This window comes from Lissotriton vulgaris, chromosome 2_1 (genome assembly GCF_964263255.1).
Source record: "Lissotriton vulgaris chromosome 2_1, aLisVul1.2, whole genome shotgun sequence".
In the NCBI taxonomy this organism is placed as follows: Eukaryota; Metazoa; Chordata; class Amphibia; order Caudata; family Salamandridae; genus Lissotriton; species Lissotriton vulgaris.
This window is the reverse complement of record NC_141687.1, coordinates 1,664,532,067-1,664,553,459: the sequence shown is the minus strand read 5'-3', so window position 1 is coordinate 1,664,553,459 and position 21,393 is coordinate 1,664,532,067. Positions and strand designations below refer to the sequence as shown.

The 21,393-nt window shown below is 48.0% G+C and overlaps 1 protein-coding gene across 8 annotated transcripts in view; it reads left to right on the top strand.

Annotated features, from left to right (window-relative positions):
• WDTC1 (WD and tetratricopeptide repeats 1) overlaps window positions 1-21,393 on the top strand; it is a 524,512-nt gene that overhangs the window by 201,587 nt on the left and 301,532 nt on the right. For all 8 annotated transcript variants that reach the window (XM_086957606.1, XM_086957601.1, XM_086957604.1 and 5 more), the window contains one exon: window positions 824-1,011. In XM_086957606.1, coding sequence (XP_086813732.1) covers window positions 824-1,011 — 188 coding nt within the window. The remainder of the gene's footprint in view (window positions 1-823; window positions 1,012-21,393) is intronic.

Here is a 21,393-nt window from a genome sequence, read left to right as displayed (position 1 = left end):
GTACCCCAGATATGGAATGAAAGTTTGATAAACTATGGGGATCTGTGCTTAGCTGTTGCAACACAAATTCCAGAGGTCTGGGTCTCTCGAAGGAATAGTGTGCTGGGTCTTCTGGACAAGGATATCTGCCTATCTTGATTCAAAGAGGGCTTTGAGGACATGAAACCGTAATAAGTGGTACAGTGAGACGAAAATATCAGAGCTTTATTAGGAATATGGGGGTTTGTGATGGACTCAGAAGTGACAGATGAGAGTTGTGCAATGGACTTTTCAGAAGGGAGGAGTTAATAGGTGGATGTGTCAACATTCCATTGGGTTATACATTTAGTAAAACATTAATAAAGACGAATAGAAACCCGAATGAATGTTACCCGCCATTAAAAAAAGTGATGTTCTGTTTGACTCAACAGCCAGGTTGATCTTAAATCAAATGTTTTTTGGGTCCTCCCATATTTGAAAAGCCGAGCTGTATGCCTTGAAATGTGTTCCAATATACAGATATATTACTGCCTAGGCCTTTATAAATTCCCAAATCTGTTACTCATTAACTTGTGCAGCCATATAGTTCCTCAGCAATAAGGACCCTCATCAGGGCTTCTTTTGATGGCCTACTTCGAATAAAGTAAACCTTTTACATTCGGCCTCTGCCTCTGTACCAGTCTTTTGTTTCTCTTGCCTGCTCTGCCCTTCGTTGCACACGTATTTAGTAGCTTGAATATCAGTTTTTATTTTGAGCTTTCTATTCTACAACCGGGCAGATATGTGCTGGACCCATTCTTTATATGTTATGACCCTGAGTTTGTCTGCTTTCTGATTCCCCCAGTTCCTGCCACAGACAGATGACCGCATTCTGATCACAGGGGCTGCAGACTGCAAGGTACATGTACATGACCTCACTGCCAAGGAAACCATTCACATGTTCGGTGATCACACGAACCGAGTGAAACGCATCGTCACAGCACCAATGTGGCCCAACACCTTCTGGAGCGCTGCTGAAGATGGTGTAGTCAGGTGAGGCCTATTATGTTTCTTCATGTGAGTGTTGATGTCGGCCGAAAAGGCTGGGCAATTAAAGTATTTTATGTGCCTGGGATGGGCCTCCTTGTTCGGTTCCACTGCCATGTTACTGCATCTGGAGCATCCAGGAAACTTCTGCTCTGCCTCATACATGCCGGAATGGGATTTGATGTTTGGAATTGGTACCACCTTGAACTTGCAGGCTGAATTTGCTCCACTTGCAGGTACTGAAGGGGTCTACTGGGTTGACTGTAGTTATGAAAACAATGAAAGGAAGACATTTAAAATGATGAGATTGTGGATTTATTAGCACAGGTCGTATAGTGACCGAGTGGTCTGATTGGGACAGTTATGTAGGGTTCAGCACCCTATCCTTCTAGAGCGGACCTTTGTCTTTTAAGCCTATGTTTTTTAAATGTGGTTTGTTTTTCACCCAAAACCAGAATCTTTTTATACCCAGGGTTGGTTCACTGCCCTCGGTAAAACTGCCCCGCTCTCTACAAATACGGGGCAAATCCGTGTGGAACAAGATTAGATCACTTGTACCCCTGAGGATAGGCCTGTCAGTTTAGAGCTCTGTAAATATGGTTTAATCACAACATCTTTGTCCTGCTGTACCTGATTTTGTGGCACTCCATGAAGAGTGTCTGGTTAGCTATGTTTGCTTATGTGTACATTTGTTTTGTCTGAGAGACTAGGGAGCCAGTGTCATTTCCTGGTGTCTGATTTTGTAGCAGTGTTCTGAATAGGTCTTAGCATGCCCCTAAGAGTTGGGCTCCTCGAGCGAGAGCTCTTTTCTCCTGTGTGGCTACTGTTGTGGTGTACCAAGGATGGTTCCCTGTGAGAAAACATTGAGCGGCACATGAAGATGGCCTGATCAGGTGTGCAGTGTTGTATTTTTAGGTCGAGCTGGTCCAGCGAAGCCTCTTTTGTCATCCACTTGCTGGGAATGTGAGACAGGGGATGGGCACGCGCATGGCCGTCGGCGATTTCAGCATGTGTGCGAGCACGCACACCCCCGCGCTGTGCCCATCTCCTGTCCCACTTCATGTAAGCCAGCATGCAGTTTAACTTTAACTTATTTCTTGTAAAAAAAAATTCACCCCATCGTTAGACCGTCCGGCAACGGCGGGTCCGCTCAGGAAATCAATCTGTACTCTGCCTTCATCGGCACAAGCATTAGAGTAATGGAGAATCCCCCACTCATCCAGTCTGTGGGGGGGGGGACACTCCTCCTCAGCAGCAGCTGGCTGCTGCGCTTTTCAGGAGCACTCTAGCTTCTCTGCCAGCACGATGCGGGGCTCTCCCCTTAGGCACGGGAGCCCAGCAGTGCTATCACCTGGTCTTCACCCGGCCCCCTCCTGGGACCCGGGACTTCATCTCCAGCACTTTGCTTTGCTGCCGGGGCTCCCTCTCCACCACGAAAGTGACAAATACTGCGCATGCCTGGGCAGCCCCCGCCCTCCCAGGCCCTCCTCCCAGCCCGGATGTGCAGCTGCTTTCTGTTTTGCTCTTCATGAGACTTGTTGTGGTTTCTGCTGCCTTGCAAACAATGCATCAAACTGTATTGAGGTCCGGAATGTGTCATGGCTGTTTGTTAGTTCTCAACTTCTTAAGAAAACCTGAAAGTTCAAATATACAAATTAGTGGCCAATTGTGAGGGTACTTTGTGTGAGTTTATTCACAATGGACAACTGAGGGCCAGCAAAACCCTTATGTCTAGATGATTTGAGCCCAACTTTTCTATTATGTTGCACACAAGAAACCATGGGCCGGTTTAAATAAGTTCTGACTGAGTGCATATTTAATCTATAATTTCCATGAGCCATGTGCACTAATTCACAATGTGCAGAGCAAATTGTGGGTGGGCAGTGAAAACTGTGCAGGCTGCCATGCTCCGTGAGAATTGAAGGAAGACCATTTCTTAGTCATAATTTTGGTTTCTGTTGATTGTCTTGCGCTGCCTACACCATGCACATGATTATGCCAGCCATTAACCTTACTATGGCTGAATCTTTCCATTAGGGCCACACCAAATGTTCGTTCTCTGCATAATATGTAACGCAAGTCCTCGTTAAAGAAATTGGTTTTATCAGCTGTATTGGTCAGCCTTGATTAAACAGTTTTTAGGTCTCGCTGAAGCCATCGTGTTCGCAGTGACTTGTTTCATTTTATTTACATGAAATCACAGCTGCTGTGCGTCTCTCGCAACTTAATGGATTTTTTATAGCTGGTATTTACCTCTGTGTTTATTTTTTATATTGCCATGCAAACTCCAGCACGTATGTAATGTTTCCCAATATTCATTTTCCCATAGTTTATATTCCCTGGAGACTCACCCTGACACACACCGCACCCTCTCACACTCTGCACACTCTGCACCCTCTCACACGCTGCACCCTCTCGCGCGCTGCACCCTCTTGCGCGCTGCACCCTCTTGCGCGCTGCACCCTCTTGCGCGCTTCACCCTCTTGCGCGCTGCACCCTCTTGCACGCTGCACCCTCTTGCACGCTGCACCCTCTTGCACGCTGCACCCTCTTGCACGCTGCACCCTCTTGCACGCTGCACCCTCACACACTCTGCACCCTCACACTCAACACCCTTACACACTCTGCAATGGAACATACACTCCAAATACCACTCACTGCCACATAATTACACGCCACGTAATTACGCTGCACTCAATGCATCATACACTCCAAATCCCACTCAGTGCCACATAATTACACACCACATAATTACACAGTACTCCATGCAACATACACTCCAAATCCCACTCAGTGCCACATAATTACACGCCACATAATTACACGCCACACAATTAAACTCTACTGAATACAACATACACTCCTCACAATACCACTCAGTGCCACATAATTATATGCTACCTAATTACACTGCACCCAATGCAACATACACTTCGAATACCACTCAGTGCCACATAATTACACGCAACATAATTACACTGCACTCAATGCAACATACACTCCAAATACCACTCAGTGCCACATAATTACATGCCACAAAATTACACTCTACTGAATACAACATACACTCCCCATATTACCACTGAGTGCCACATAATTACACGCCACATAATTACACTCTTCTGAATGCAACGTAAATACACTCCACATAATACCACTCAGTGCCATATAATTACACACCTCATACTTACACACTATTAAATGCAACATAAATACACTTTATCTGTCTATCTATCACCCTCACTCTGTCTATCGCTTTCACTCTATCGCATCACCACAGCATCACTCAGCACCACTACAGCATCATTCAGGGGCACCACAACACCCCTATGCGCTACCACAGCATCACTGAACGCCACAGCATCACTCGTCGCCACCACAACATCTCTCAGCGCCACCACAGCATCAATCTGTGCAACGATTCAACAACTACTGGTTCAAATATGTTCTCTCAATGTTTCAAGCTTTATTACAAATCTCACAAAAAGATATTAATATTTCACTTCTGTCTTGGTTTTTCGGCACAATAAAATACAATGAACATAATCTTCACAAAAGTTATTTACAAAAGCTATTGCCATTTTATAAATTACAATAACTTTTATTTAAGTATTATTAAAACAATTAAAAGCCAATTTTAATTTGTAATATCAATACGTCTAAGTCCTGTAAATACAACACATATTGAATTACAAATGCTATAGATGTCACATTTGTGGAAGGTAAAACTATTGGCATTGTAAATGACAAAGCTATTAATTTTGCTATTTTCAAAACCAACACTGTTGGACTTGGACCTTTTTCCCTGAACATTTTCGCTTTTCGATCCCCTAATTCAGGATGTCCCCTCATCGTAACGAAGTTGTATAGGCCCTGTGAGGTTGAGATGCCCTGTGTAATGTTAAAACCAATGCTAAGGTGCAGGTGCTCTCTACTTCAAACATAGCTGCCATAGGCCCCTGCTACTGCAGCGTGGCCTTTTTAGTAGCACCCTAGTTGCCAGGAGCTGGCTGGAACCCTTAAACATTGTTGCAATACCAGCCTGCTTTGCCTGCCCATAGCTAGAGTAGGGAAGCTCCTGGAACCTTCTAATATAGGGGTGGAGTCTGCTTTTGCCGTCTTAGAGGGTGGTCACCTGACCTGGGCCTATATAAAGAAAGGAGGGAACATTTTTAGTCATTTGGGGCTTCACTGACCGGGGGGAACCTACGCAGGAGACTTAGGGGGTAGGGCCTAGTCAGGAACCTATGCCACTGGGGGTGACAGGGTTTAGGCGCTGCCCACCAAGCTGTGTGAGGAACACTGAACTAGCCCACTGATCTGGCCCGGCGGGAGGGGAACCCAGGGACCACCTGCGGTGACCTGCTGAGGAATCCTGTCAGCAGCCTTCAACTCAACCCCCCCCCCCCCCTTCAAGGAACCAAGAAACTAACTACCAAGTGTGCAAAACCACCAAGCGCCGAGAAGCCCACTTTTTTGTGCCACCAGGACCACTGGGGACCAACCAGGTACCAGGGCTGTATCCTCTCTGCGCTCCCCTGCTCGACCTGTGCCCCCCTGTGTAGCCCTGACCTGTTTTAACTGAACTGAGCTACCTTCTAAGCGCTCCCTACTTAGCGCTAGTGCCCTGATCTGCCACTGTTGTGTGGCTTGGCCTGCCTAACTTCCCCTCAAGCGCTCTCTTGTGTGCCCCCGGAGAAGCGCTGGCCTCCCCAGAACTGCGGCGCCCTTACAAGCGCTATATTTCGCCCCCAAGCACTGGACTGTCCAAAAGTGATTTGAATTGAACTGCGCTGCCAAGCGCTCAGCTCTTAGCGTTGGAGATCTAACCTGCTGACTGCCCCCTAGGCGCTATATCCCCCAAGCGCTGTGCTGCCCTGAGGCGCTGCAAAGGTCGACCGGGCCTGAAGCGCTAATCGGCGAGGGTATTCACCGCTGCTGTCCCGGGTCATCTGTGTGCGTTGGAGTGCTGCGTGGCTAGGCGCTGTGCTGGAGAAGCGCTAGCGGGCCCTCTCACCGCCGCGGCCCTTGCCCGTCTTGTCAGGGCACCGATTTGCTGATCGCGGCAGTGGCGCGGCACCGAGGCGCGCCCGAGGCCGTCTGACTCCGCAGCGGCCCGGGCCTCCCTTGGTGGTGCCGGCGCCGTCCTCACTACCCCCCTCGGCGGCCCCCGGAGCCAGGAGAGGGCCGCCGTCCCAATCCTGCAAGGCCGCACTAGGCCCAAAGCTGCCATCACCCCTGTCACGTGGCGGGGGACGCCTGCCGCGTTACCGGCCACGCCCCCGTCCAGCACCGCGCAGCTATTGGCTGCCGCATCCCCAGGGGCTGCTCCACCATTGGCCGCTGTGGCCCAGCCCCTCCTGCGCCGCCTCCTGATTGGTTCCCGGGCCGTGGAAGCCACTGAAGGCCCGGGAACAGCCTGCTTGTACCGGAGGGCCCCGAGACAGTGCGAAGGCCCCAAACCAGCCAGCGCAAGCCCCGGAGGGGCCGAAAGAGATTCCCAGGCCGCGTGAGGCCTCCGGGAGGGCCGGAGCCCTCCCTTCCCGCCATAAACCACCGCAAGGGCTCCCGGAGGAGCCGAAGCACCAGGTAACCCCTGGGCGGAAGGTTGTTGGGCCATGTTGGCCCCAGTTAGGCCCATAAGAGTACTGTGGACTGGTCAAGAGCCTGGAATCGGCCCCTAGAGACTGGGGTGAAGGAGGAGCAACCCCCAGCTGGGGTGGTGTTCTTTACAGCTTGTTCTCAGTCAGGGTTCGAGGCATGTGGGCTGCTGAATTCATATCTGTGCATAGTCCGCCACCTAGTGTTGGGTCCGGATGATTGCACATTGTTGTCCTGGAAGAGTCTTCGAAGTATCACGAGATAGGTGGCTCCTCCCCTGGACTACAGTGCGCATGGGCATCGCCTCCATCCCCAGATTGTTTTTTTCCGCCATCGGGTTCGGATGTGTTTTCGGTTCCCTCTATCGGAACCGATAGTTGTTCAACTTTTACTCGAGACCAAAAGGTCTTTAGGCTGGGCGTCGGTATAGTTGCGTTCGGGTTTCTTACTGACTCTCAGCTCAGATCTCCTTCTGCCCTTCCACGTGCTTTCGACGCGGACAGGCCTACACTACACCCTTTGCTATGGAGCGGACTCCATTCAAGAAGTGTCCGCTATGTCACTCCAAATATTCGCACCTCGACGTGCACCCCGTGTGCAATACATGCTTGTCACCGGATCACCGTGAAGACACCTGCATGGCGTGTTCAAAATTTAGGAGTAAGAAAACTTTGAAGATTCGCCGGGCAAATCGGCTCCAGGCTCAATTGTCGGCTTCGGCACCCCCACCTGATGACATCTTCCAGGAATCGGTCGAGGAAGAAGACGACGTACAAGGGTCGGACTCTGGCCCCGCGTCCGAGGAAGAGACCTACGACGCGGATGAGGAGGCCTACGACGAAGTCTCCGGTGAGGTAGGGGACGACGAACTGGCTTGTGCCACGATGGGAGATAGCTCAGAGGATGAGCATCCCCAAACAGACTCCGGGGTTACTCCCCGTCATACGGCCCAGGTCGAGGGATCGCCTTCGGGCCTTACCCAAGATCTTACTATGAGTCCTACGTCCCCGCCTCCGGGCCCGGTCACGGACATTTCTAACAAGAAACCGAAAGTGAAGCCAACTGGTCTCGCACCCTCGGATGCGAAACCGAAAGCGAAAGTGGCGTTGGTGAAGAAGGTTCTGGAGGCGTCAACTTCCACGAAACCCAAAATGGCCGACTTGAAGAGCCACGCCAAAATGGCCGACCAGAAGAGCCGCGCCAAAATGGCCGACCCGAAGCCCTCTGGGTCGGCGCCGAAAGTGAAGGCATCCGACGCGGCTGCGTCGGCACCGAAAGGGGGCGCGGACCCGAAGACGGCTTCGAAGAAGCGTCACGCCGACGGTGCGCCAGGCCATGGGGCGTCGGCGCCGAAAAAGAGGCCTACCGGCGAACGGGCTCTCGGAACCGAAGAGTCGCTCGAGACGGTTCAGCCCTCGGCATCCCTTACAAAGAAGGTGGGAGAATCCTTAAGGCGGATCCAACAGTCCACTGTCGTTCCCAGCCAGGACACTGTAGTGCCTAGGCCCACGCCGAAGCCTGCCAAGGAACAAACGCCCATTCGTTTTACCCTTCCTCCCAAGTCGGCGCCGAAGGCCTTCGCGCCTAAGCAGAGTGGACACTCTCAGGAAGTATTGACGCCGAAGGCTGCCTTGGTGGTATCGAAGCTTCGGCTCCAGCCGCTTGCGGTGGAGGAACGTCGTGAGGTGACCATCGACGCCAACACCGGAAAATTGTCGCTCCTCAAACGAAAGATTACGTCGGAGCCGGCCTTGGAACCTTTTAGGATTCCACTCAAGAACAAAAGATACTCTGCGGACTCTTCGGCTTTGATGGAACCTCTGTCTCCACAAGCCCTGGAACACTCGCCGGCCCATTCCCCCGTGCCTGATGTGGACGAGGAAGAGGCCGAGTACAACTATCCTGCGTACTCGGATCCGGAAGAGGAGCAGGTGCCCTGGACGGCAGGAGGCGACAGACGACCCGCAGTCGGGCCAGGACACTCAACTTTTCGCCGCTAAGACGTCCCCGACAGAGGACTCGGCGGCATTTAATGCTTTAATAGAGAGAGCTGCAGCGAACCATGACGTCGAACTGCACTCAGACCCCGTGGATGCGGACTTCTTGGTCGACACCTTCTCGGTAGCCGAAAAACAAGTCAAGACACTGCCGATGCTTAAAGGAGTGCTGAAGCATGCACAGGAGGTATTCAAGGAGCCCACCCGGGCGCGGGTTGTCAATCCTCGCATCGACAGGAAATATAAGGCGGCGCCCACGGATCCCACGTATATTAAGGGACACTTGCCATTGGACTCCCTGGTGGTGTCCAACGCTCGGAAGAGGGCGAATTCGCAGACTACTGGTGATGCTCCTCCCCCAGACAAAGAGTCCAAGATCTTTGAGGCATCAGGCAAACGCATTGCTGCACAGGCAGCGAACATCTGGAGGATCTCTAACACTCAAGCCCTGCTTGCACGTTATGATAGGGCCCATTATGACACATTAGAGGCCATCCTGCAACACTTGCCTGACCAATACAAGGAGGCGGGGGAGATGCTTATTCAGGAGGGTAAACTCATTACAAATGCATCCATCAAATGTGCCCTAGATGTAGCAGACACTGCCTCCAGGGCTATCAATACAAGCGTGCTACTTAGACGCCATGCCTGGCTTCGAATTTCTGGGTTCAAACCCGACATACAAACCACAATACTGGGTCAAACAGTGAATCCTGACCATCTGTTCGGCCCTGAGGTGGATGCCTCCCTAGAAAAGATGAAAAAAGATACCGAAACTGCCAAGTCTATGGGGGCTTTACAAAGTCAGCAGTTTCGGGGTGGTTCCTTTCGCCGCTCCAATTCAAGAGGCACCTCAAGAGGCCAGGCATCCCAGTCCACGCAATACTACAAGGGTAACACCCAGTCCTCGTATAACAACAACAAGGGCAGGGGTGGCTACAGAGGCAATAATATCAAAGGCAGGGGACGTGGAAACAATGCCTCCAGGTCCACCACCTCCAACAAGCAGTGACGTCTTGTCACTTCCCCCCGATCACACAACACCTGTCGGGGGGAGACTCCAGCAGTTCCTGCCGGCGTGGAGGTCCATCACCACGGACAGGTGGGTGAGGTCTCTTATCCAGTACGGGTACTGTCTAGAACTTACGTCCATTCCACCGGACATACCGCCAAGAAGCCGTGCTATGTCCGACGAGCACTTGACCTTGTTGCAGCAAGAAGTACTTGTCATGCTGCAAAAAGGGGCGATAGAGCTCGTTCCATTGCAAGAACGGGGAACGGGAGTTTACTCCCTGTATTTTCTGATCCCCAAAAAGGACGGATCACTCAGGCCGATCCTGGACCTCAGGCCCCTGAACTGGTACATCAACTCGGAGCACTTCCATATGCTCACATTGCAGCAGGTGCTTCCCCTGCTTCAACAGGGGGACTTCCTAGCGACGCTGGATCTGAAGGATGCCTATTTTCATATTCCCCTGCATCCTTCCCACAGAAAGTATCTCAGATTCACGATCCTAGACCAGCATTACCAGTTCAGAGTCCTGCCGTTCGGGGTCACCACGGCACCGAGAGTTTTTACCAAATGCCTAGCGACTGTGGCGGCGCATCTCCGTCGCCAGCACGTCCATGTCTTTCCGTACCTAGACGACTGGCTTATTCAGGCAAAGACAGAACAGCAGTGCGTCGACCACGTGTCACGCACCATTCACCTCCTGCACGATCTGGGATTCTCTCTGAACTACCCAAAGTCCCATCTCCAGCCCGCCCACGTGCGACAGTATCTGGGCGCGACAATCGACACTCTGGCAGCCACTGCGCAGCCGAGTTCAGTGAGAATCGCCAGTATCCAGGCGCTGATCCAACGATTCAGACCCCAACACTCGCCTCCAGCGAGGGTGTTCATGCAGTTGATAGGCATGATGGCCTCCTGCATCTCCATTGTCCCGCACGCGAGACTACATATGCGTCCGCTTCAGGAGTGCCTGGCACGTCAGTGGACTCGGGCTCATGGGCAACTGACAGACCTAGTGTTGGTGAGCGGTCGGGCGTACAACTCTCTGCATTGGTGGAATCCACAAAACCTTTGCAAGGGCCGACCATTCCAAGAGCCTGTCCCACAGATCATCCTGACAACGGACGCCTCTCTCCAGGGATGGGGAGCGCATGTACTCCACTACACTGTGCAGGGACTATGGACACTTCAGCAAAGGAAGATGCACATCAATGTGTTGGAACTGATGGCAATCTTCATGGCCTTAAAGGCGTTCAAAGTACATCTGTGCAACAAGGTCGTGTTGATCCGGACGGACAACATGACGGCCATGTACTACATCCAGAAGCAGGGAGGAACACACTCTCCACAGCTGTCTCATCTGGCTCAGAGCATGTGGAAGTGGGCCATTCAGAGGAACATCTTCCTCATGGCAGAACATCTCCCAGGCAAGGACAATCAAATGGCGGATCTGCTCAGCAGGCACAGCCATCAGATGCACGAGTGGGAGATACATCCATCAGTACTCCAACCGTACTTCCAAAGGTGGGGTCATCCAGAGATAGACCTGTTCGCCACAAAGGAGAACGCAAAATGCCAAAACTTCGCCGCCAGATTCCCACACCCCCAATCACAGGGCAATGCGATGTGGATGAACTGGTCAGGCAGATTTGCGTACGCTTTTCCCCCAGCACCTCTGATACCGCTGGTGGCACGCAAGCTCAGGCAACACTCGATGACGCTCATCCTGGTTGCTCCAACGTGGGCTCGCCAACCATGGTACACCACGTTTCTGGAACTCTCCGTGGTACCGCATCAAAGGCTTCATCTCACTCCCAGCCTTCTGACGCAGAGCCATGGCGACATTCAGCACCCAGATCCACAACAGCTCAACCTGGCGATCTGGCTCCTGAAGTCCTAGAGTTTGGCTACCTCAATCTTCCTCCCGATTGCATGGACATCATTCGGGAGGCAAGAAAGCCCACTACTAGAGCTTGTTATGCGGCTAAATGGAAGAGGTTTGTCGTCTACTGCGTGGAGCACAGCATTGACCCGCTAGACGCTTCCATTCAAAACATCATATGTTACCTCTTTCACCTGTATCGTTGTAATCTAGCTTACTCTTCCATTCGCATTCACCTGTCGGCTATGGCAGCATACCTCCAAAATAGGCAGCACCTGTCCCTCTTTAAGGTCCCTGCTATCAAGGCTTTTCTGGAAGGACTCAAAAGGGTCATTCCACCAAGGACTCCACCAGCTCCGGAATGGAACCTCAATGTGGTTCTTACAAGGCTGATGGGTCCTCCCTTTGAGCCACTACACTCTTGTGAGCTCCAGTTTTTAACTTGGAAGGTTGCGTTCTTAGTAGCAATCACATCGCTACGGAGGGTTAGCGAACTGCAGGCGCTCACCATACAAGAACCTTTCTTCCAGGTACATGCTAACAGGGTGGTGCTCCGCACTAACCCTAAGTTCTTACCCAAAGTGGTCTCACAGTTTCACATAAACCAAACAATTGAATTGCCGGTGTTTTTCCAAAACCCAGAGACGCTGGCGGAGCGTATGCTCCACACCCTCGATGTGAAGAGGGCCTTGATGTACTATGTGGACAGGACAAAAGATTTCCGCAAAACGAAACAACTTTTTGTTGCTTTTGCCACACAACACAAGGGAAATGCAATCTCCAAAGCAGGAATCGCTAGATGGATAGTAAAGTGCATTCAGATCTGCTACGCTAAAGCTAAGCGCACTCTCACTATCCCACCAAGGGCCCACTCCACTAGGAAGTTGGGGGCCTCTATGGCTTTCTTAGGTAACATTCCCTTAGAGGACATCTGTAGAGCAGCCACATGGTCTACCACTCATACTTTCACTAAGCACTACTGTGTAGACGTGCATTCAAAACAACAGGCAGCTGTTGGTCAGGCTGTTCTAAAAACACTTTTTCAGACTGCTGCAGCTGGCACGGGCGGCCGCCGCTAATGGAGGGACTGCTATGTATTCTATGCACAGATATGAATTCAGCAGCCCACATGCCTCGAACTGCAAATGCTACTTACCAGTATGCATCTGTTCTTGGCATGTAGGGCTGCTGACATTCATATCGCCCACCCTCCTCCCCGGCGCCTGTAGCAGCTGCAGTATGTATTCATATATACACATATGCTCATAGCATGGTCATCACTCACTTCTTCACTCCATCTCTGCCAATGGCTAAAAACAATCTGGGGATGGAGGCGATGCCCATGCGCACTGTAGTCCAGGGGAGGAGCCACCTATCTCGTGATACTTCGAAGACTCTTCCAGGACAACAATGTGCAATCATCCGGACCCAACACTAGGTGGCGGACTATGCACAGATATGAATGTCAGCAGCCCTACATGCCAAGAACAGATGCATACTGGTAAGTAGCATTTGCATTATGGTGCATATTGACCTGTGAGAGTACGGGAACGTCCATCCCTGCTTAGTGAAGAGGTTATTCCTGAGGAATGAAATGTTTTACTTCTGCTGATAAAATGGTTTACTCTTGGGTAAGGAAATGTTGATGCATATCTAATGAACTGACTTATTTTACCTAAGGAAATGTTGGTTTTGCATATGGACATGTTGCCTGATCACTCCTGCTTAAGGAAGTGGCTCCTGAATGCCTCTAGATACTCCATTGAGGCGTTTACCCCTCTAATGAAATGAGTAATGCGGAGTCACCAAATGTTAAGTGCCTAATGAAGTGTTTGGTTTTATCCTAATGACATGTTGACTCCTGCAGAATGCAAGGTTGAGGAAATGTCCACAAGTAATTCTTGAATCGCTCCTTTAATGCAATGATTGAGACATGTTTCCTCAATTCTAAAAGATTAGGACTGCATGAGGTTACCTGATGAAATGTTTACCTTGGTTTACTGAGGAAATGTCGCCTGTGTTTTAAGGGGATGAGGATACTAATGTCTTCCCAATGAGATGTTGCCAATGAATTAATTACCTATGCCTATTCGGAAATGTTACTCTTGCTTAAGGAAATGTTTATCTCTGCCTAATGAGATTAATGAACTTATCACTCTGCTCTTTTGAGGAAATATGGTCCCTTGAGTTAATGCTACAGTGATTAATTGCCTACATTGAATGATTTTCCACTCCTGAACCCTGATCTAGATAAAAGCTATTTGATTTTTACTCAAACTCACTGGAGTGGCGTCAGTCATTGCGTGCGTTTTATTGTCTCAGTGGATGAGTGTGCTGTATGGTCACTTTACACCTAAGCTTTCGGGTGCCTACCTGCTTGGGCCAAGGTACCCCCCGGGGAACTGGTGACCCCAGTTCCGACAAACGCATAAATAAACAAGCATTTGCAATGCAATAGGTCTCGCAGCATTTAAGTTTGAGTTACTGGCATTGTAAATGACAATGCTTTGCATAATTTTTGTTTTTTGGTGTCCGTGTGTGCATGGCAGTGGTGGTGTCTGTGTGTGCATGGCAGTGGTGGTGTCTGTGTGTGCATGGCAGTGGTGGTGTCCGTGTGTGTATGGGAGGGGTGGTGTCCGTGTGTGTATGGGAGGGGTGGTGTCTGTGTGTACATGGGAAAGGTGGTGTCCGTGTGTGTGTGTATGGCAATGGTGGTGTCCGTGCATGCATGGCAGTGGTGGTTTCCCTGTGTGTATGGCAGTGGTGGTGTCCGTGTGTGCATGGCAGTGGTGGTGTCAGTGTGTGCATGGCAGTGATGGTGTCCGTGTGTGTATGGCAGTGGTGCTACGTATATAAGTGTGCTTGGACTGTGGCCATAGATTAGACTAAGGGTGTGATCAGAGTGTGTGAGTGTTTTGTTTGAGGGGGCAAGTGTGCGTTTCTGTGAGTAGAAAGTGAAGTACGCAGTGTTGTGAATAGGCATGAACATTCGTTCATTTGAAAATACATTTTAAGCCTTGCAGGCATGATTCATCAGCCATGAGCTAAATAAGGCAATCAGTAATGAAGTGCCTTTTCAGCCATTTTATCAAATTGGCAAAATTGGATATTTGAGATCAATAACTTTAATTGAACTCCGATGGCCCATTTTTGATGGATTTGGTGGTTTCTCTGTGAAAGTGAGCACCACTACCATGAAACTGTGTGTGTGTGTGTGTGTGTGTGTGTGTGTGTGTGTGTGTGCGTGCGCGTGCATGTGTGTGCACACGCATGTGTGTGTGCCCATGTGTGTGTGTGTGTGGGGGTCTGTGTGTACATGTGCGTATGTGTGCGTGAGAATGGGTGCACACAAAAGTACTGGTAAAAAGATCACTTTATTGTTAATGGGCTATGAAGGGGGGCAGCGTGGTGCCGTGGGGTATTGTGGCTTGATGAATAAGCTTGTGCCGCACAGACGTTTGCGAAGGACACACTCATGTGCACTCCTACAAGGTGCTCAAAGAAAAATAAATAGTTTGCTGATGTGAGCCATGGAAGGATACAAGTCATCAACTGAATATGAAGATAAAAAAGCCATGCTGCAGGGGCGGGACAAACCCAATAGTGATGAAAGCCAACAAAACAAAAAAACAAGCCATTGTAATAGACATTGGTGAGACCTATTTGCTTTGCCAAAGCTTGTTTAATATATGTCCTCCTACTGCAAAACAATTAAAAACTGAAAAAAGTATGGTAGATATATGTAACCACTACGTTTCCTGCTGATGCAAAAGCGAGGGCTACTGCATGTTTCTGCCCTAGGATTCTACTTACTAAATAGTGCATTCTGGGACTTGTAGTCTCAATGTGGTTCAATAGACAATAGCACCTGAAAAAACAATTAATTGCAAAAGGAAAGGGCGAAGACTATAAATGCTGAGGCACTGAGTCACAGAAAACAAAGCAGCAGCGACTCTTCAGATGTGGGTACGGTGCACAATGAGGTACGGGTTGTTCTGTAGATCTAAAACAATATGGACTCCCAATCAGAACAGTAAAGTGAGGCCGTTTCCTTTAGAAATGTGCAGAGTATGATTTTCATTCAAAGTGAAAATATTTACACCAGAAAGTGCAGCCGCAATCTAACATGTCGGAAGGTTTAAAGCTATGTCGGCACACGGAAACGACAGGACACGTAAACAAGAAAAACAGAAGACGGAAAGAATCCACGGACGGAATACACGGAGGACAGAGAAATCAGCAGCAGCATCCTAAATGCCCCCGGAAGTCCGCCGCGGCCGCCCCGGAAGTCAGGCACGGTCGCCTGTGACGGGGGCGGGGCCACGTCCAGACCGGAAGAGGAGGCAAACGGAGTCGATGCGTCTCGCGGCCCGGGGCTCCTGTGAGCGGTGTGGAGACCCGGGGCCGCGCTAGCAGGAGGTTGGGCGCCGCGTGCTGAGAGAAGAGTCCCCGACATTGCCCAGGTAAGTTTCAAAAGGCTGGGGGGGCTTGGTGCATTTGTGTGTGTGTGTGCGTGTATGCTCGTGTGTGTATGCGACGGTGACGGCGGGGGAGGGGGAGGAGGGGCCTCGGTGCACTTGTGTGTGTGTGTGTGTGCGCGCGTGTGTGTATGTGTCAGGGGGGTGTCTCTGTATGTATGTATGTATGTATGTGCGTGCATAGGCGCTTGTGTGTGTGTATGCGCATGCGTGTGTGGTGCTTGCGCTTCCCAGGAGACAGCGCCTGGCCACAGCACGCGTTCCCGTTTCAAATCCACTCCAAGGATGCGCACGGCCGAAACGGTCTCCTGGGAAGCACACTCGCTAACAAAAGATCTCTAGCGGAGACACAGCGCTGACGCGCTGTGTTCGCTACGAGACCTAAAAATTTGTAATTTACAAGACCAATAGCTCAAACTTTCCTAATGCTATGGAGGCCAGATCATGTAATCTTAGAGTGTGAAAACCTTTAGCTGGTACTTGCTGTTTCCTCCTTTGTGTTCTTAAATTTCAACGCACCCTACGAAGATGGATATGGTGAAATTAATTATCTAGCATGCCATCTTCCGAACTGTAAGCTCAAGACTCTCTTGCAGCATCTTAAAAAAACGTTTTATTGTAAAATGTATTTAAATGTATACAAAAAACTCAACTCTTTTAGGTTCATTACCTTGCTGGCTCTCTTAAGACTGCATTCAAATTTTTTGGAACTCTTGTTTTCCACTTACCCCTGCATTCCAAAAGATGTGTCCCTCATTAGTGAAGGATGAGTTGGGAGGTTTATATGGGAATATGAAATTGGTGTCCAATCTGTCTGTCTTGTGTCTTCCAACTGACCACTACACAGACTAAAGCAGGCATTTTGGGACAGTGGTTTTGAGGTTGTTTGGATAAACATTGACAAGGATTCTGGCAAGCGAAAAGGTCAGCCTCTAAATAATGTGACTCATTACCAACATCCAGTGGCCGGTGACCTCTTCCTAGTGGGTTCTTCACCAATGATTCTGAGGGCAGAGAGCTGGGCTGCACATCTACGGGGTGGCTCCTCACATACTCCATTCACTTTCTAGGTTCCGACCCCCAACCAACTTCTGAGGTTTGATTTGATTGCCTCATCAGAATTTTCAACCTGTTACCCTCTTATGTTCCAGGTTCTGTATTAAGCCACCTTCTTTCTGAAACCTGTTCCAGATTCAGATCAAGAACAGTATTCTGGTGTTCAGAGAGTATCGTGTTTGAGAAACCTCTCCACAATAGCGAGATCTCTGTGTTGGATAGAAGATCTCGGAGCAGTAGCAAAAAGCCATGAAAAGGCGGGGTGGGGGGTTTGGCGGTGGGTTTGGGGGGGAAGAAGAAACTGATACCTTTTTGATGTTGCTTTTATTCGTATCTGGAGAAGACCTGGCCAGGCAATTCAGGTTGGTATGTTATTTTTGAGGCACAGTCAAGACTGCAAATGACTGGCTTGTCTCTAGAGTGTGTAATTGCCTGAAATGCATCCAGAGTAATTTCCAGTGGTTAAGATTAATTCAAGAATTCCCCCAATAACTTTTTTTTTGTTTTACTATGAGATAACCTTCTTCCCTATTGTGGAGAAAGATCTCCTGGAGTCAGTGGTTTGCTCTTGATTTCAGAAGAAAGTGTTCTTAATGTTGGTAAAAAGCTTGACGCTGTATGAAAGCTCCATAATACTGGGCAGATTCTATTTATGGTGGGATGCTGTCCATGTTGGAGCCCTCTTAATGCTAGGTAAATATCTTGTGATAACTTTTCAATATAATGGATACTTTCTCAGCATTTAGAGGTCCCATTAATAGAGCAATAGATTGTCCAGTTCACAAGGGAGCATCAGAGTAGCAGAGTCCATGAACACAATGTTTTTCAAGACGTATTACCTTGATACTCTGATATTCCAAGAGTGTATGAAGAGGGAGGTACTAAAAGATTTTGCCTTGGATAGTGATTTTTCACCTAAACACCGGATCTTTTTTTCAGAGGACTCCATATTGTAAAAGCTATGACAGTGCCTTTCATTACTGTCACACTGATCCGTGACTCCCCTCTGACCCACCAAGCCATACCTGTCTGGGAACATTTTGTGCACAATGGACGCATTTACCTCGTGTTCTATTGTTGTTATTGTTGTTTAGAAGTCAGACTTAAGATGTTGTCAATACTTTCTTCTGAATTTGGAGTGCAGGCACATTAGGCAGCTGGGATGTTCAGTTTGTGACCAATTGCATGGACTTAAGAGCTGCATATGAGGTAGTCCTTCTGGGTGGAAAGGATAGACGGGCCACGGGAGGGGTATAGTAAATTAAGGAATATTTACCTGAAAAGCCTTCTCATCAAGCTTTACTTTTACTGGAAGAAATGATGCTCCTCTTTGCTGTAAAAATATCTGCCTCATGCTTTTTTTCCTATGGTCGAAGACCTTGTTAAGAATCTCAAATGAATCAACGTTTCCTTTTCTTTTTTCTTTTTCAGATGCAGGAAAATTAGTTTGCATTTGTGTTATTAGAAAATTGTTTGATTTTTCAAACAGTATTTGTGTACTTAGCAACTGACTGAACATAGGAGTGTCAACAGTTGTGTGGTTGCATAACAGCATATGGATGATCCATGATAATTTGACTGGTGACACATGGTTGAAGAAGATGCACCATTGCAGGCATCACAAGCCTCTAGAGATACTCATTGTTCATTATATAGCTAATTATATTTTTGGGAATGGAGGAGAGCTTGGGATTGGGTTTCCATGGCATGGTTTTGCCAGCTTAAGTGAATGCCACTAGAGGTTGCAATTAAACTCGGTAATGGAGTGAGTGTGACCCTGAAGTGGGAAGAGTTCAGAGGGTATACCAAAAGGGTTCGACCTCTGCAGTAGTCTGTCTGGCCAGGCAGCATCATGTATAACAGTGAGGATACCATGAAGATATAGCTCATAAGTCAATACATCTTTTCAGTACCCTACTCGCGCAATGTGCTGTTGAGATACGGGGTGTAGAAGAGTAGGGTCTGCTTCCTATGGTCACCCCCACTTTTTGCTGTGATTCACTGGTTTTTTGACTTTAGTGTGGCTGTGGGCCTGCTAATCAGACCCATAGCCCAGCTGTTCTCTCTCTAAATTCATACCATGTACTTTAGCTACATACCTAATTGGAAATTGGGTCACCTTTGTGAACCCCTGTATAGTGTACCCTAGGTACCCAGGGCATAGGTGCATCCAAGGCCTACCAGGGGCTGCTGCATGAATTTTGCCATCCCTGGCTGGCCATCCAAACTGACACCACAGGCTGATCACTCAGCTTGGGCAAGGTGGTGTAACCACCCCTTGTTTAGATATAGTATACCTATATCTAACCTTATATATAGACACATATGTACCTATAAGTCACTCTTATGGCAGGCCTTAACAATCCTGGAGGCAGAGTGCTTGGTTTTATGTGAGAGGGTGCTCTAGCATGTGCTGAGCCCTTCTGCAGCTTTTGGAACCATGTCATTATAGCTGTTCTACGATACAGCCATACCATATACTCTTAAGTGCATTATAATCTTTGCAGTTATTGCTAACTTTGGTTTGGCTTTATCAAAACATGTTGTGTAAGGTGTCAAACACTTTGGAATACTACCCCCGCTAGTCCTAGCGGCGTGGGTAGCATTCCACCGTTCTTTTAAGTTTTAAAGAAGTTTTTATTGAATATAAAGATTGCAATAAAGAAATTTACGATACAAAATCAATATAAGATGAAATGCAATCAAATAAAAAAAATACAACGCAATATTGAGAAGAAAAAGAAAAGAGAAAGAGAGAAGAAAGAAAGATGGAGGAGGAAAAGCAGTAAATAAAGAACAATCTTTATATAGGATGCGTAATAAGCATAAACATGTAAAACTTCCTAGAAAAACGTCCTATAATAATCAAAAAAGGAACAATTATTACAACAAATAAATAAAGTTATGAAAACAGTATCAAGGAGGTTTGGGTACTTCAATAGGAGGGGTATACATTGGACGGGATTGAGCAGATACATCTAAAAAAGTAGTAATTGGTAGCCATAACAAATCAGGTTTAATAGCAAGTTTAACAGGATATACATAAGCTCTATCTAGTCTATGATTAAAGCAAACACCATACCACCAAGCTTGAAAAGAGACGTTGGATGCATTTTTCCAAGATTTAGTAATTTGTTGAAAGGCCACAGCTAAGAGAAGGTCGATAATGGAGGTGTTAGAGTCCAGGGAAGACCATATGTCAGAAAGACTACCTAGAAAAATGTGGGCGAGTGAAAATGGAAATTGGGTGGAAAAAATAGTATTAATCTGTTTCCATACTTTGGACCAAAAAATATGAATCAGAGGACATGTAAAAAGCATATGTTTGAGATCCGCGGATGTACTTGAGCAGGACCAACATGTGGAAGGGATAGAAGGATCTCTAGTGTTCAATTTGGAGGGAGTGATTAAAAGTCTATTATAGACAAAAAATAATGTTTGAGTAGTATTAGCTGCTCTAGATTTCCTTAATTTATTCCATATATTGTGCCATAATGAGATGGGAAAGAGTCTCCCAAATCAGATTCCCAATCTTGTTCTGTTTTAGACTTCTCTCTAGGAACAGGTGTGTCTAGTAATTTTTTATAAATTTGTGAAGCTGAGGGAAAATATAAGAGAAAGGGAATATTAACCACATGACTGCTAAGCTGATTCCTCTCCTGTGCTGGAATTTGTTATATTCCATGGTTCATGAAGAGCTCAGCTCGTCATGAGCACACGACCAGTGTACTGCATGACGAGCTGAGCTCGTCATGAGCAGCGAAGGGGTTAAGAGAACAAGATGTAGTAGAGGGAGAGGAATCAGTAAAAGAGTCATAGGTAGTCTGAACAGCAGAACACAATAGGAGATAATTAGGAAGAAAGGAGGGAGGAAGAGAAAAACAAGATTGGAGAGACGAGAAGGGGATACAGATACCATCTTGAAAAAGTTGATGAGTCCAAGTGAGACCAAGAGATTGCCACTCTTTCCAGAAAAAATCTTATTTTTGATTTTAATAAGAGGATAGTACCAAATAGGAGATTGTAAGAAACAAGCCCGATCATCAAGACCCTTCAGGAAAAGAGGAAGAAAGAGTTTCCTAGAATTTTTAAGAATAGGAAGAGACATCGTTTGTGGAACATGTGATGGAGAAACAAATTCAATAAAGGTAAAGGGCTGGAAAAAGAAGGATTCAACCTTAACCCATAACGGAGAAGAGGGAGTATCTGATATAGATTCCGATAAAAAAGAAACTGAGTGGGAAAGAAAAAATGAAGTATGGTAAGAGAAATCTGGAAAATTGACTCCACCTAAATGTTTAGGGCGTTTAAGTTTGGAAAAGGACATCCTAGCTTTTTTGTTTTGCCACAAAAATCGAGATA